Source organism: Grampus griseus (assembly GCF_964374135.1).
Source record: "Grampus griseus genome assembly, chromosome: 12".
In the NCBI taxonomy this organism is placed as follows: Eukaryota; Metazoa; Chordata; class Mammalia; order Artiodactyla; family Delphinidae; genus Grampus; species Grampus griseus.
The window spans coordinates 25,122,828-25,134,655 of NC_139006.1; the positions used below are offsets into that span (position 1 = coordinate 25,122,828).

At 65.0% G+C, this 11,828-nt stretch overlaps 1 protein-coding gene across 1 annotated transcript in view; it reads right to left on the bottom strand.

The window, feature by feature from the left end:
* Positions 1–336: 336 nt before the first annotated feature.
* Positions 337–11,828, bottom strand: part of CABIN1 (calcineurin binding protein 1) — a 97,927-nt gene continuing 86,435 nt past the window's right edge. The window contains exons 31-37 of the mRNA XM_082667788.1: positions 11,130–11,226; positions 9,695–10,369; positions 8,663–8,737; positions 5,942–6,224; positions 2,745–2,909; positions 818–1,044; positions 337–713 (exon numbers count right to left, since the gene is read on the bottom strand). Of these exons, the coding sequence (XP_082523914.1) occupies positions 570–713; positions 818–1,044; positions 2,745–2,909; positions 5,942–6,224; positions 8,663–8,737; positions 9,695–10,369; positions 11,130–11,226 (1,666 nt within the window). The 3' untranslated portion in view covers positions 337–569. The remainder of the gene's footprint in view (positions 714–817; positions 1,045–2,744; positions 2,910–5,941; positions 6,225–8,662; positions 8,738–9,694; positions 10,370–11,129; positions 11,227–11,828) is intronic.

Genomic DNA, 11,828 nt, shown 5'->3' on the forward strand with positions numbered 1-11,828 from the left:
GGCTGGTCCTGTCAGAAGGCGAGTATGGTGGGAGGTCAGCGCCACCCCCTGCCTCAGGCCCCTCCCCAGGGTGCCCATCACATTGGGGTGCAAGCCACCTCCTCAGCACGGCTGGGACCCTCCTGACCCTGACTCTGGAGGGACGTGCCCTCATCCCTGTGCTCCTTCCAGGCCCGGCTGCTGTCTCTCCCGGGAGCGTCTGCCCTGTGTGGCTCCCGCCTGCTCCCCGGGTGCCTGTGGGTCAGACCCTGACCTGGCCTGGGGGAGGAAGGCCCAGAAAGCCTGGACAGGGATCGCCACCCCAGGGGACAAAGAGGCCAAGACGACTGTTCCATCTTTATTAGAAAAGCAACCAAAAAAGGACCCTCCGCTGCCGTGACCCAGACAGAGCCCGTGGAGGGTGGACGAGGCCGCCTGGCTGGGGGCGGTCACGTTTACAAAGAAAATCACTTCATAAAAAAGGAGGCGGGCCCTGCTGGGCTCCTGTGGCCTGTGGCCCTGTGGTCGGGATGCCCCACCGGGCGGGGCGTGGGGGGGTGGTGGAGGTGGTGGTGCGTGGGGAGTGGCCCTCAGATGTCCATGTAGTCATCGTCCTCATCTGTCTCGCTCTCCAGCGAGGACTCCTGGCTCGATGTCTCCAGGACCTCCAGGGCCGGCTGGCACAGGCTCTCCTTCCTCACGTTGGCAGCCGACTGGGCAGACAGGATGGCTGACTGCACAGACCGGGTGAGGCAGTGGTCAGTGGCAGCCTGGCACCACCACCCCACCCCCCACCCCCCACCCCCAGCTCTGTGTCCCACCCAGGACCTGCAGTCACCTTCAGCTTCTGTTTGGTCTCCTCTGAGATGCTGCCTTTGGGCGAGAGCAGGGTCGGGGTGGGCGGCGTGACGGTGATCTCAGGGGGGAACTTGGTGGTGGCCGAGGGGATGACCAGCTTTGGCATGTTGGGCAGGAGGCGTGATTTGGCCCGGCTGGGCTCAGCCTTGCCCGGGTGGCCCTCGGGTGGCTGGGCACTCCCACCACTGGGCACCTTGGAGCTGGCAACTGTGGGGTGGACCCAGTGGACTGAGCCGGGCTCTCGGCCTCCCGGGCCTGCCTGCCCCTCCCTTGCTTGGGGCTCATCCCCCGCAAACCCTGCACCACAGAGGCACCAAGACGCCTCCTCTGGCAGCGTCAGACCGCCCTACCCTCTCTCTTTAGGCCTGTGCTGGTTGCCAGGCTCCCAGGCCTCCTCCTGTCTCTCTGCCTCCCCGAGGGCCTGGCTCTGGCTCTGGCTCTGGGCTGTGGGGCACCCCCAAAAGCACAGTGTTCACTGGGTGCCCAGGGCTGGGACAAGGGCAAGCCCTGCACCTCCCAGGCACGCATGTGAGCTCTCAGACCATCCTAGTGAGGCAGGAGATAGACGAGCCCCCAGGGCGAACAGCTGGAGTTCGCTCCCTGTGGACAGATACTCCGAGATGAAAATAGCAGGACAATTGAGAAAGGAGGCTGGGCCCTGCCCAGATGAGGAATACAGGCCACATATTCCTCATTCGCAAGTCAAAGAGACCTTCCTGACTAGAAAGCTCCTTGGAGGTCAAAAGGGGAGTGATGCTCACTACCCATACAGGTCTCTTCCCTAGAATCCATCTTGGCTGAGAGGCACGCACACAGGGGAGGATCCCGAGATACACCAAATACGGACTTGGAAGCAGGCAAATCAAGATGATTGGCCAAAGGAAACCCGGAAGAAATGCCCCATGTGATTCAAACTAGCAGGAGGGCGCCACTCTCTCTCTGAGCCCACCTGTGTGTCTATCCACATGTACTGTACACTTTTTCCTCCTAATAAACACTTTACTTGTTTCACTACTTTCCGTCTTTATGGGAATTCTTTTCTGCAAAGTCGAAGGGCCGGGGCCTTGTCACTAACCACTGGCCTAGTGGCTAGGGTTCAGTGCTCTCACTGGCCGGCAACCAAAACCCTGCTTCGAGCGGCTGCAGGCCGAGGCCACCTGAGATCACTAGGACACACATTCTATTGGTCATTCCCGCCACAGGGAGGATGCTGGGGCTCAGAGCTGGCCACTCAGCCAGCATCCACTTTCCCCTCGCGCCTCAGGAAGAGCCGGAGCTGGGAGGCAGCAGTGTGGGCTGGCAGCCTCCGGGAGCCGCAGCCTGGCTGGTGTCCATATTCTTCCGCTGCTCCATGGCTTTAAAAGGAGCGGGGCTCACTCAGCCCCCATGCCCGACTCCCTCGGGCTGGCACCAAGCCCTGCTGTCCTGAGTGGGGTCTGCGAGAGGCCCCAGCCCTGAGGAGTCCCCGAGGGGCCTGGCTGGTTGAGGCGGCTGGTGGGAACGGGCTGTGACTCAGACACAGACACGGACACAGACATGACATGGATGCCCATCTGGCTCCGCCCAACCCGGCCGGCCCTCTGCCCACCCCTGCCTCCTCCCCGCCCCACGCCTGCCCCTCCCATGGACCCATCTGGGCACAGGCACCCCTCCCTCTTGGCTAGGCCACCTTGGCCTGGGCTCAGCACCTCCCGAGCTATTCCCCTCTGTGAGGCGGGGGTGGGGGTGGGGGTGGGGGGTCTCGGGCCCTTCCCTCCCCCGAGGAAGCTCTCCAGCCAGGCCTTCCCTGCCTGGCCTGCCTTTCTTGTCTACCTCACCCCCAGGCCCACTCCAGGCCCCTCTGTCGAGAAGCACCCGCTGACTGCTGGCCCTGGGGGCCGTGATGGGCTGCTCCCGACTGGCCTTACCCTGGCTGCAGGTGGGCTCAGCGCCTGTCCGGGGGACCGCCTCTGCTGGCCAGCAGTGCGGCTCTGCTGGAGGGCCCTCGGGGGCCGTCTTCACCTGCTCGCTGCACCGCGGCTCCTGGGGCAGGAAGCCCGTGCCCTCTGCCCCTCCTGCCAGCTCTTCTTCCTCTGTGGAGACACAGCACGGCTATGGGTGACACGCCCCCCACCCTTGGGATAGGGGCCTCCACCTCCACCATGGCCGCGCAGGGGCTCCGCTGGAACAATCGCCCGGGTGGGGCCAGGCTGCTACCAGCAGGAAACCGCTCACCCCTGTGGACATGCTATGAACCTGACACAGCGGAGGCCCTACCCCAGCTCACAGGAGTGGCCACTGGAACCGAACAATCCAGCTAAGGACAAAGTAGATGGAGCGGTGGCGGGCCTGGCGCCCTCCTGCCAGGCCACACCTTCCAGGTGTGAGGAGGGGGCTGTGAATCAGCCTCCGTGGTGCCAGGTGGTCAGTCGGCACAGGGGCGCCTGCCCCCAGGGCCCCAGGCCACGTCCGGCCTCTTTGCACTCCCATTCCTCCTCCTTCCCCTTGAGGCCCGGACTCTCCTGCCACGCCGGCCATGACCCCAACACCCAGCCGCTCCCCACTTGTGGTGACACTGGCCCCTCCCTGGCTGGGCAGGGGGACAGATGGGCCTCCTGCCTGTTGGCTCCAGTCCTGGAGGACAGCACCTGCCTTGCTGCCTGGCCGCGAGCCACGCCCTCCCTTCTCGGTTCTGACTGCCCGGCAGTCAGGGTCACAGCCTCTTCGTTCCCAGGGTCCAGCTCCACACGCTGCCACAGGCAGGGATGAGCCCCTCGGAGGCTCCAGAGCTGCCCTCCTGGGCCCCGCGGAGCAGGTGGAGCAGCAGGAATCCTGTGGCCCGTGGCAGGAATGGGTCACTGCACCGGGCACGCACCCACGATGCGATGCAGGCCCGGTGGCTGTCTGGTCCAGGGCCTTCCATAGGTGGCAAAGCCCTGCCTGGCTGGGCCCAACACTGAGGGTCTGGCCGAGTGACCTGGAGCGGCTGCTTGGGTTAGGGGAGCGGGCAGGGGGCTACCTTGCTGTGAGCAGTCTACAGGCCAGGCTGGCAGGAAGCGAAGTCTGCCCTCAGGGGGCAGGTATCAGTCCCTCCTGCCCCCAGGGCACGGTCCGGCCTCCCTTCTTGATGGGTGGCCAGAGGAGGAGGGACACTCGAGGCAGGGAAGTCCAGCAGAGACTCAAGCACGTGGAGAGGTGCTTCCTAGGCCAGGCGGCCCTGTGAGGAGGACCACGGCGGGGTGGTGGGGGTACCAACGGGGAGGGGACCTGCCTGGTGCCTCAGCCTTCAGGGAAGAGCTATCTGGGGCTCCCCGAGCCCCCAGGCCTCAGGCTCTGTGGAAGCAGGGGGACGGGCTGGAATCCTGAGCCATCGGGGTAACTCTCCCTGCTCCCTAGGTAAACTCACAGCCTGGCCGCTGAGTCCCCAAGGCCCAGTGTCCTGGAGGCGCCCCTGACCCAGGCTCAGACTCTCCCTGGCTTCTTGACTGGCACGAGGCCGGCACTGTGGCCCCCTCAACCCCGTCCGGCGGGCGGCACCCTGCACAGACAGGTGCTCCCTGCCCTGAGTCCTGACCCAGCTGGTCCCACGGCCTGGAGCCCCCACTCCCCACCCCTGGAGCCCTGACCACCTCAGCAAGAGGGACCCTCAATCACTCATGGGCCAGGCACCGTCAGCAGGAAATCCAGTCCTGGCCTGTGGCGGGCAGACACCCAAGGAGACAGGGAGGTGAGCCGACAGGGGCAGCGATGGGCAGTGTCCGGGCCCCTCATGGGGGACGCACAGTGGAGGAACTGAGGCCTCTAGCCAACAGCTGGCGAGAACCTGAGGCCACCAACAACCTGAGAGCGCCCAGGGGACCAGCTGATGGCCTGACGCCCCCGAAGTTCTGATCCTCTGGGACAGGAGTCAGGCGGCGGCGGCGACAGGCCAAGGGACGGCAGCCAGGTCTTCGTGGAGTGAGTGGCTTCCCCAGGCCGTGGACGGTCATTGCCGCCACCCTGTGAAGTCACCCCCAGCAGAACCCGCCTGTAGGGCCGTGCTCACCGTCTGCCACCGTTGCTCTGCTGGGTGTGGACAGCGAGACACATGGGACAGCAGAGAGGACGGGACGCCCAGGCCACTGGGTGGAGCCGCACCTGTGGCCCTTCGGCCTCAGAGGCTCCTCCCTAAACACTCGGCTGCAGGGGCTACCTCAGGGGAGGTGACCGTCTCAGGCCGCGGTCAGCACCGCTCTGACTGGCTGGGTAGAGGGTCCCTGCACTTCCCCACCTTCAGAGCAAACTAGGGACCCATGAGGTTGGGGGCCTGGGCCCTCAGCCTCCATCTGGGCAGAGCAGCCTGTGGGAGCAGCGCTCCTGGTCACGGCTAACCGGGCTTCCAGGTCTGGCTCCGGCCAGGCACTCCTGCTAGGGCTGACTGTCCCCTTGTTCAGATGGGTCAGGAAATGACATGGCCGAGCCTGCATGGCGGACAGTAGCACCCCAGCTGTGGCCCTCCACGTCGATGGCTCCTGGTGGACAGGTGAGCCTGGCCTTCGGGGACGAGCAGGGATGTGTGGGCAGGTGGGAGCCCGGCCCCGGGTCCGCGGAGCAGGGAGGGAGAGGCGCAGGGTGTGTGTGCGTGTGTGTGTTTGTCCTGAAGCGTCTGCCCTCCCTGGTCTGCTGGCTGCCCCCGCCCGTGGGCTGCCGTTCCCATTCCCAGTGGCATCTAGATTTGGAAGGAACTGGGGCTCCCTCCTGCCGACAGAGCCCCCAGCCCCATCCTTCCGCAGACCCCGCCTCAGCCTGGCCGGCTTCCGTCTGCCTCGCCCCGGGGGCGCAGGAGCTGGGCAGGTCTGCCCCACAGCCCAGCAGGCACCCAGGACTGCTCACAGGCCTGAGAGGTCTCATGTGCACTGGGGTCAGGACCCCCTCCCCACTCCTGAATCCTCGTGGGAGGAGAAACATGGTGAGGTGGGTGCCGTGAGGGTGGGGTGGGGTGGAGACAGCTTCTCAGGGATCACCAGGCTGGAGGCGCCCACACTCTCCATGCAATGAGCAGGACTTGCCGCTGGCTGGCAACGGGGTCTGGGCCCTGCTCTGGCCCAGCCGGGCCTCACCACCAGGTGAAGGGGATGGGACTCACCTGGGCCCGAAGAGGACATGCTGGGGGTGGCCTCGGGCCTGTGTGGCCGTGGGGGCCCGGGATCCTTGGACGGGTCTGGGGTAGAGCCTGACGCCGAGGGAGGACAGGTGACAACAGCCGGGGCGGCAGCCTGCGCAGGACGAGGCTTGGTGTGGCTATCGCTGGGCCGCTGCGGGGTGTCCGTCGGCGTGGGGTCGGGGGTTGCAGGGGCCACAACTGTAGGGAAGAAGTTCTCTCGGCTGTCCTTAGGGTGCTTTGGGGTGGTGGGTGTGTCCCCTGCAGCCTGGGAGGACAAAGGGGAGGTGAGGGAGGCCAGCTGGGCAGGCCTGAGTCCACGCTATCCCCCAGGACACCTGTCATGGTGCCCCGCTCTGGGCCCCAATGCTAGCAGGGAGGCCCACTCTGCCAACTCGGGACACCGCTGGGGGCCCAGAGTCTGTCCCTAGGAGAACTTCCAGGCCACGCTGTCAGGGGCTCAGTGGAGGGGCATCAGGCTGGCCGGGATCTTCACCCTCCCACTCCTGGGTGCCAGCCTGGGAGGAACATGCCAGCCATGACCCGGGGCACAGGCTGGTGGCCCCCTCCAAGACTGACTGCAGTATGGGAGGTCAGTCTTGGAGGGCGACTTCCCAAGGCCACTGGTGGAGGGGTCCTGAGACAGCCGGGATGACACCGCCAGAGTCAGCTCCTGGGCTTTGTGCAGCCCCAAAGCCACAGCACCCGAGGCGGCCCCAGGCGTGGCCCCTGCCGGCAGCCTGGCCTCGGCTGCCCCGTGGTTCCCCCACCACAGGCCGTCGGTTCTCAGGGAGCCGGGCCCTTCAGGACCTCCCCATCCTTGTGCACACAGTTCCCTCTGCCGCTAGGCCTTTTCCACTTTGCACCTGAAGCCCACTCCCCAGGCGGTGCGAGGGCCACGGCTCCCTGAGAGCAGCTGCGAGGTGGGGCAGGGGCTCCGCGCGGCCTCTGGCAGCAGAGCTGAGGGCTGCACCCCAGTGCCTGAGCCACACCCCAGCCTCACCATACTTGGAGCCAGCCCACACCAGGGCCGTGGGGACCCCTGCCCGGGGCTGCGAGTGCGGGAGCCTCACGCCTGCTGGGAGCATGCCCCATCCCCAGCTTCACGGGGTGCGGTCAGCCCGGCGACTCTGCTGTGCAGTGAGTGTCTGGGATGAGCTCAGACCTCCAGTGGGAGGGTGGGCAGGACAGGACCTGTCTGTTGTGGGCAGACACATGGGGAAGGTGGGTGCTGTGTCCCTATCCTGCGGGAGCCACGGGTGATGGCACTCAGCCTCTAATTATGTCCCGAGCACCCTCCTGGCATGTGCCGGGCTGCGTGGCAACTCGGAAATACCTCCAGCAAAATGGACACAAAATGGGTGGGAGCAGTGGCTCCCAGGGCCACGGCCGCCTCCCCCGCAGCACTGGCCAGAGGCGGGTCCAGGACAGCTGTGACCGACATGGTTGTCATCCCTGAGGTCGCTTCCTAGGCCCCTCTGACAGGCCAGGTCCTAGCTGGGTGCTGGTCCTCCGTGGGCCTCCATCTCCCCATGTCCCCTCCTTGCCCTTGGCTCCTGCCAACTGCGCACCCCCTTTCACCTCAGACCAGAGACCAGTTAAGGGGGAAGCTGTCTGGGGGTTTCCTGTGTGGTTCTATCATTTCAAGCACCTTAAAAGTCTGCATCAGAAACAGCCCTCCTTTCTCTGGAGTGATCACTGCCCACCTGCCCCAGTCTGGGTTGGTGGAGGAGGCAGGAGGGGGACCCCTGGGCCCGACCCTGCTCTGGGGCACTGGGCAGTCATTTCTGTCCCACAGAGCAGAGGTTGTGACGAGGTGGCTGCACTGTGAACTCTGCTGCCTTGGCAATAGCAGGGCGGTGGGGACTGCCGGCAGGGGGACACCTGCCTCCAGGGATTCCTGCCCTCAGCTGGGGGTCTGGCCCTCCTATGTGGCCCACAGCCCACTTGGTGAAGGTTGAACCCCTGGGCTTCCTCAGACCCAGAACCCAGGTGGGGCAGTGGCCCGATGCCCCACTCCACTGAGAAAAAGCCCATCTGGACACCGAGGGACAGCCAGCCGCTGAGGGACTAGGACATGACTCCCCGGCTGCAGCTGGAAGCCCACTGCCCTGAGCTCCTGCCTCTGGACTCCCTCATGACACCCTTCCCCAGGGGGCCCAAGGAAGAGTGATGACTGGGAAGGCCGGGCCTGCTGCTGGGGCAGGGCAGTCAGGCCACCCCTGGGGACAAAGAGGCCGCACCTACCCACATGGCACGTACCTGCTCTTTGACCTAGTGACCTGGCCCGGGATCATCCCCACCTGTGGCTCACCTGACCTGGCCCCTGCCCCAGCCCACCCTCTCCACCCAACAGCAGGGAGTCTTCCCAAAACACGATGCTGGACAAACACCAGGACCCCCGCTCACCCTGCTCCTATCAGCCCCGTATCCCAGCTCCACCTCTGTGCGGAGGAGCAATCTTTCCAGTTGAAGTCGACTAAGTAGGGAACATCCTCCCTGTTTAGAGAAAAGGTGCGGGGGTGAGGGGACCTTTGTGTCACACGCCCAGTCAGAGCTGGGGTCTGGTGCACCCCCAGGCGGGTTGTCAGGGGCTCCTTCAGGGCCTGAGGCTCAGCTGCCCATCTCCCCTGGGCCCACCTGACCAGCCTGCAGCCCGGGGCGGGCTCTGCACGACGAGGCTGGCACAGGCAGGGTCACGCTTACCTGTCTCTGGGCGGCGGCCCCAAGGTGGACCTGACAGAACTTCACGGCCTGCTCCAGGGCAGCCTCCTCGTCCACCTGAGCAAGGAGATGCCCAAGGTCAGAGGGCAGGGGCCTCGGAGGCCAGCCTTCCCCCGGCCCCTGGTGTTTGAGGACAGCTCCCAGGGTGAGCCCTCCCACTGCTGCTCCCCCCAGGACCCCAGCCCTGTCTCCCAGGCCCATCTGCCCGGGGCACCGCTCTGGGCCCAGATGGCCAAGCCACGTTCATGTCTGTGGCTGTGCTATTTCATCCTCGGGGGCTGAGGCTGGCAGACTCTGAGCCAGAACCTGCCCCTCATGGGGGCGATGAGGCCGGAGAGACCTGGGGGTCGCCCGGGATGAGCAGCAGACAGGGCATGAGGGAGACAGCCAGCCTGGCGTGGCGAAAGGGCCCGCCCTCACCAGCAGGGAATGCAGGGCTTTTTTTCTAGTTTATCAGCAACAAAAAAAGTTACTGCTGGGTGCTTGTGAGGTGGTGATAAGACAGACACACTCACAAGCTGCAGTGCAAATTAACACAAGTTAAAAGGAAAACAGTGTATCAAGATGGTCACCCTGTATGAACCAGTCACAGTGCAGGGTTCTTCCTGTGGAAAGAACCTATTTTTCTCTAGATAGAGAAAAAAACGTGTGCCTAATGGAGTTTTTTTTAAAAGAAACAGAATAAGAAGGGCTCCTCCACTGCAGCCCCTACTCGGGGGCCCCGACTCCCTGTGCCAGACTTGACGAGACTTCTGCAAAGCGGCTTCCTTTCCTTTATGGGTGAATATATACATTTAAAAGCATGTTGTTTTCCTTTTGCTTTTTGGTATCTGTTTCCCCAGCTTTACTAACGTTTAGTTGACAAATAAAATTGTAACATATCTGAACCTATCTCGTGCTCACAGTAGAAAACCTCAGAGGTGACCAGGAATGACTCTGAAAGCCCACCCTGGGGGGCCTGGCCGTGATCATGCTTGGGAACAGAGCCGCCAGGCCCGCCCCAAGGCCACCCACCTGCCTGATGAGCATGTAGCTCTCGGACATGATCCTCTCGATGCGGCCCAGGTCATAGGCCACGCCCTTCTGGCCCTGCTGCCACACTCGGTAGGCGTCCAGCAGGAGGGTCTTGCCGGACTCTGTGTCCTCCAGGAGCTTCCTCTTGCGGCTAGGCCGTGGAGGTGCCTCCTCGGGGTGGCTGCCTGTCCTGGGTCCAGGGGTGGCGGCCGGGGCAGCGGCGGCGGCTGGTGGGGCCGGTGTGGGCGGGCTGGGCTGCTGCCGGGCGCTGATGCTCAGCTCCTCCAGGGACAGCTCGGCTGGCCGGCTCTCGGGGCCCCAGTCTCTTGGGGGGCGGCCTGGCTGCAGGGGTGGCGCCCGCTCCGAGTCTGAGCCACGGGTGGCGGCCTCCCCCGTGTCCATGGGCTCTGTGGGGCCTGCCCGGGGGCTCTCATTGTCCTTGCGCTCCCCGCCCTGGTCTGCACCATCTCCTGCATCCACAGCCACAGGCCGGTGGTTGTGGGGGCCTGCTTTGCCCCCTGGCTCGGCCCCTGGCCCTGAGCCATCAGCCAGAGGAGGCTTCTTGGGGTGCGGGAGGCCTTCCTGGCCACCCTCAGGACTGGCCTTGTGGGAGACGTCGGTGGTCATCCTGGCTCCAGGGAAGCCACAGGCCTTGGGCCCTGGGCGTTCTGACCCCTGTGAGGAAACCAATGGTAAGACTCAGTGTGTCTGGTGTTTCTGCCACAAGAAAGCATCCTTGGGCGCCAGGTTTGCCCACCCACCGAGGCCACTCAGGCTCTGCCCATCTGCCCGCTGGCCAGGGCTGGGCCTGGAGAGCTGCCTGGGAAGGCCCTCCCGACTCTGAAGCTCCGGCCTTGACGGGGGCTGATGAGGCCTTGGAGATGGCTCTGCTCTTGAGGACCAGCTGGCCCTCGCCAAATGGCTTCTCTATGTGCGGGCGCCTCGCGGGGAAGTGACCTGCCAGGGCCACCAAGCGTGCTCACTGCAGAGCCGAGTCCACCCTGAGCCCCTGCACCAGGGCCCAGCCAGTTCTGCTGGGCAGCGGGGCATTGTAGCCAGATGGCCCTGGCTCCCAGCGGCCCCGCCTGCTAGGCTGGTGACCAGCCTCCGGGCCCTCAGGGTACCCAGCTGTGACGAGGGACCGTGTGTGCACCAGCTCCTGGGGGCTGGTGGGTGAGGGTGCGGGGCCACTGGCTTTGCCATCTGCTCCACTGTGAGAGCTGCTGTCTCCTGAGCTGGTCCTGCCGGGCGGGGCTGCCTCAGGAGCCTCACCACCTTCCTCACCAACCACGAGCTCACTTTAGCCAAGCGCGTCAGTGCCTCACACGAGGTGATTGCGAGGTCATCCTTGAACTGACCTTCCCACCTGGGGAGGCAGGTGAGTACTGCCCACAGGTGGGGGTGTGGGGACCTGCCCAGGGTGGGCGGGGTGTACCTCCGAGAGCTCACTCAGTGTGTCCTCCAGCACCTTCACAGTGAGGATGAAGGCCCGCTGAGCCAGGACCTGGCGGTCGGCATCTCGCAGATACTTCCTGCAGGCATGCGGGGGTGGCCAGAGCATCAGAGCTGGATGGCGGCCCGTGCCCCTCCGAGTCCCACCCGCCTGGGGTCTGCTCCCCAGAAGTGTTCCCTGAGCCTCCTCCTCCTCGCCCAGCACTGTGTCCTGGGCCCCCCTGAGCTGGGCTGTGACCCCAGGGGCGGGGCGGGGCAGGCCAGGCTCAGTGAGCTTGGGGGCCCCCGGCTTCTCTCCCACAAGCCCATCTCCAGGGAGCTTCAGGCCCCTGCTGAAGCCCCCACCCTAGCCCCTGGCACGGCACAGGTGAGTGAGACAGCAGAGAGGTGAGGCATGGTGCTGGCAGCAGGAGGCCTTGCAGTCGGGCCACTCCACGTCTGAACTGTGTCTCTCCTGGGACCCCCCTCCCCCCAACCACTGCAAGTGGCGGCTATCCCTCAGTCCTATCTGTCCCAAGAGGTCTCTGGTTACCTCTGAAGCCCAGGCCCTCTGGTTACCTCTGAAGCCCAGGCCCCCTGTGGCTCAGCCCACTATTACTGGCCTTCACCTGGGGACCCTGGCTGTCATTCGGACACCTGTTGTCCCCACGAGCTGACAGCATCCCCAGGCGCCCCGAGCTGG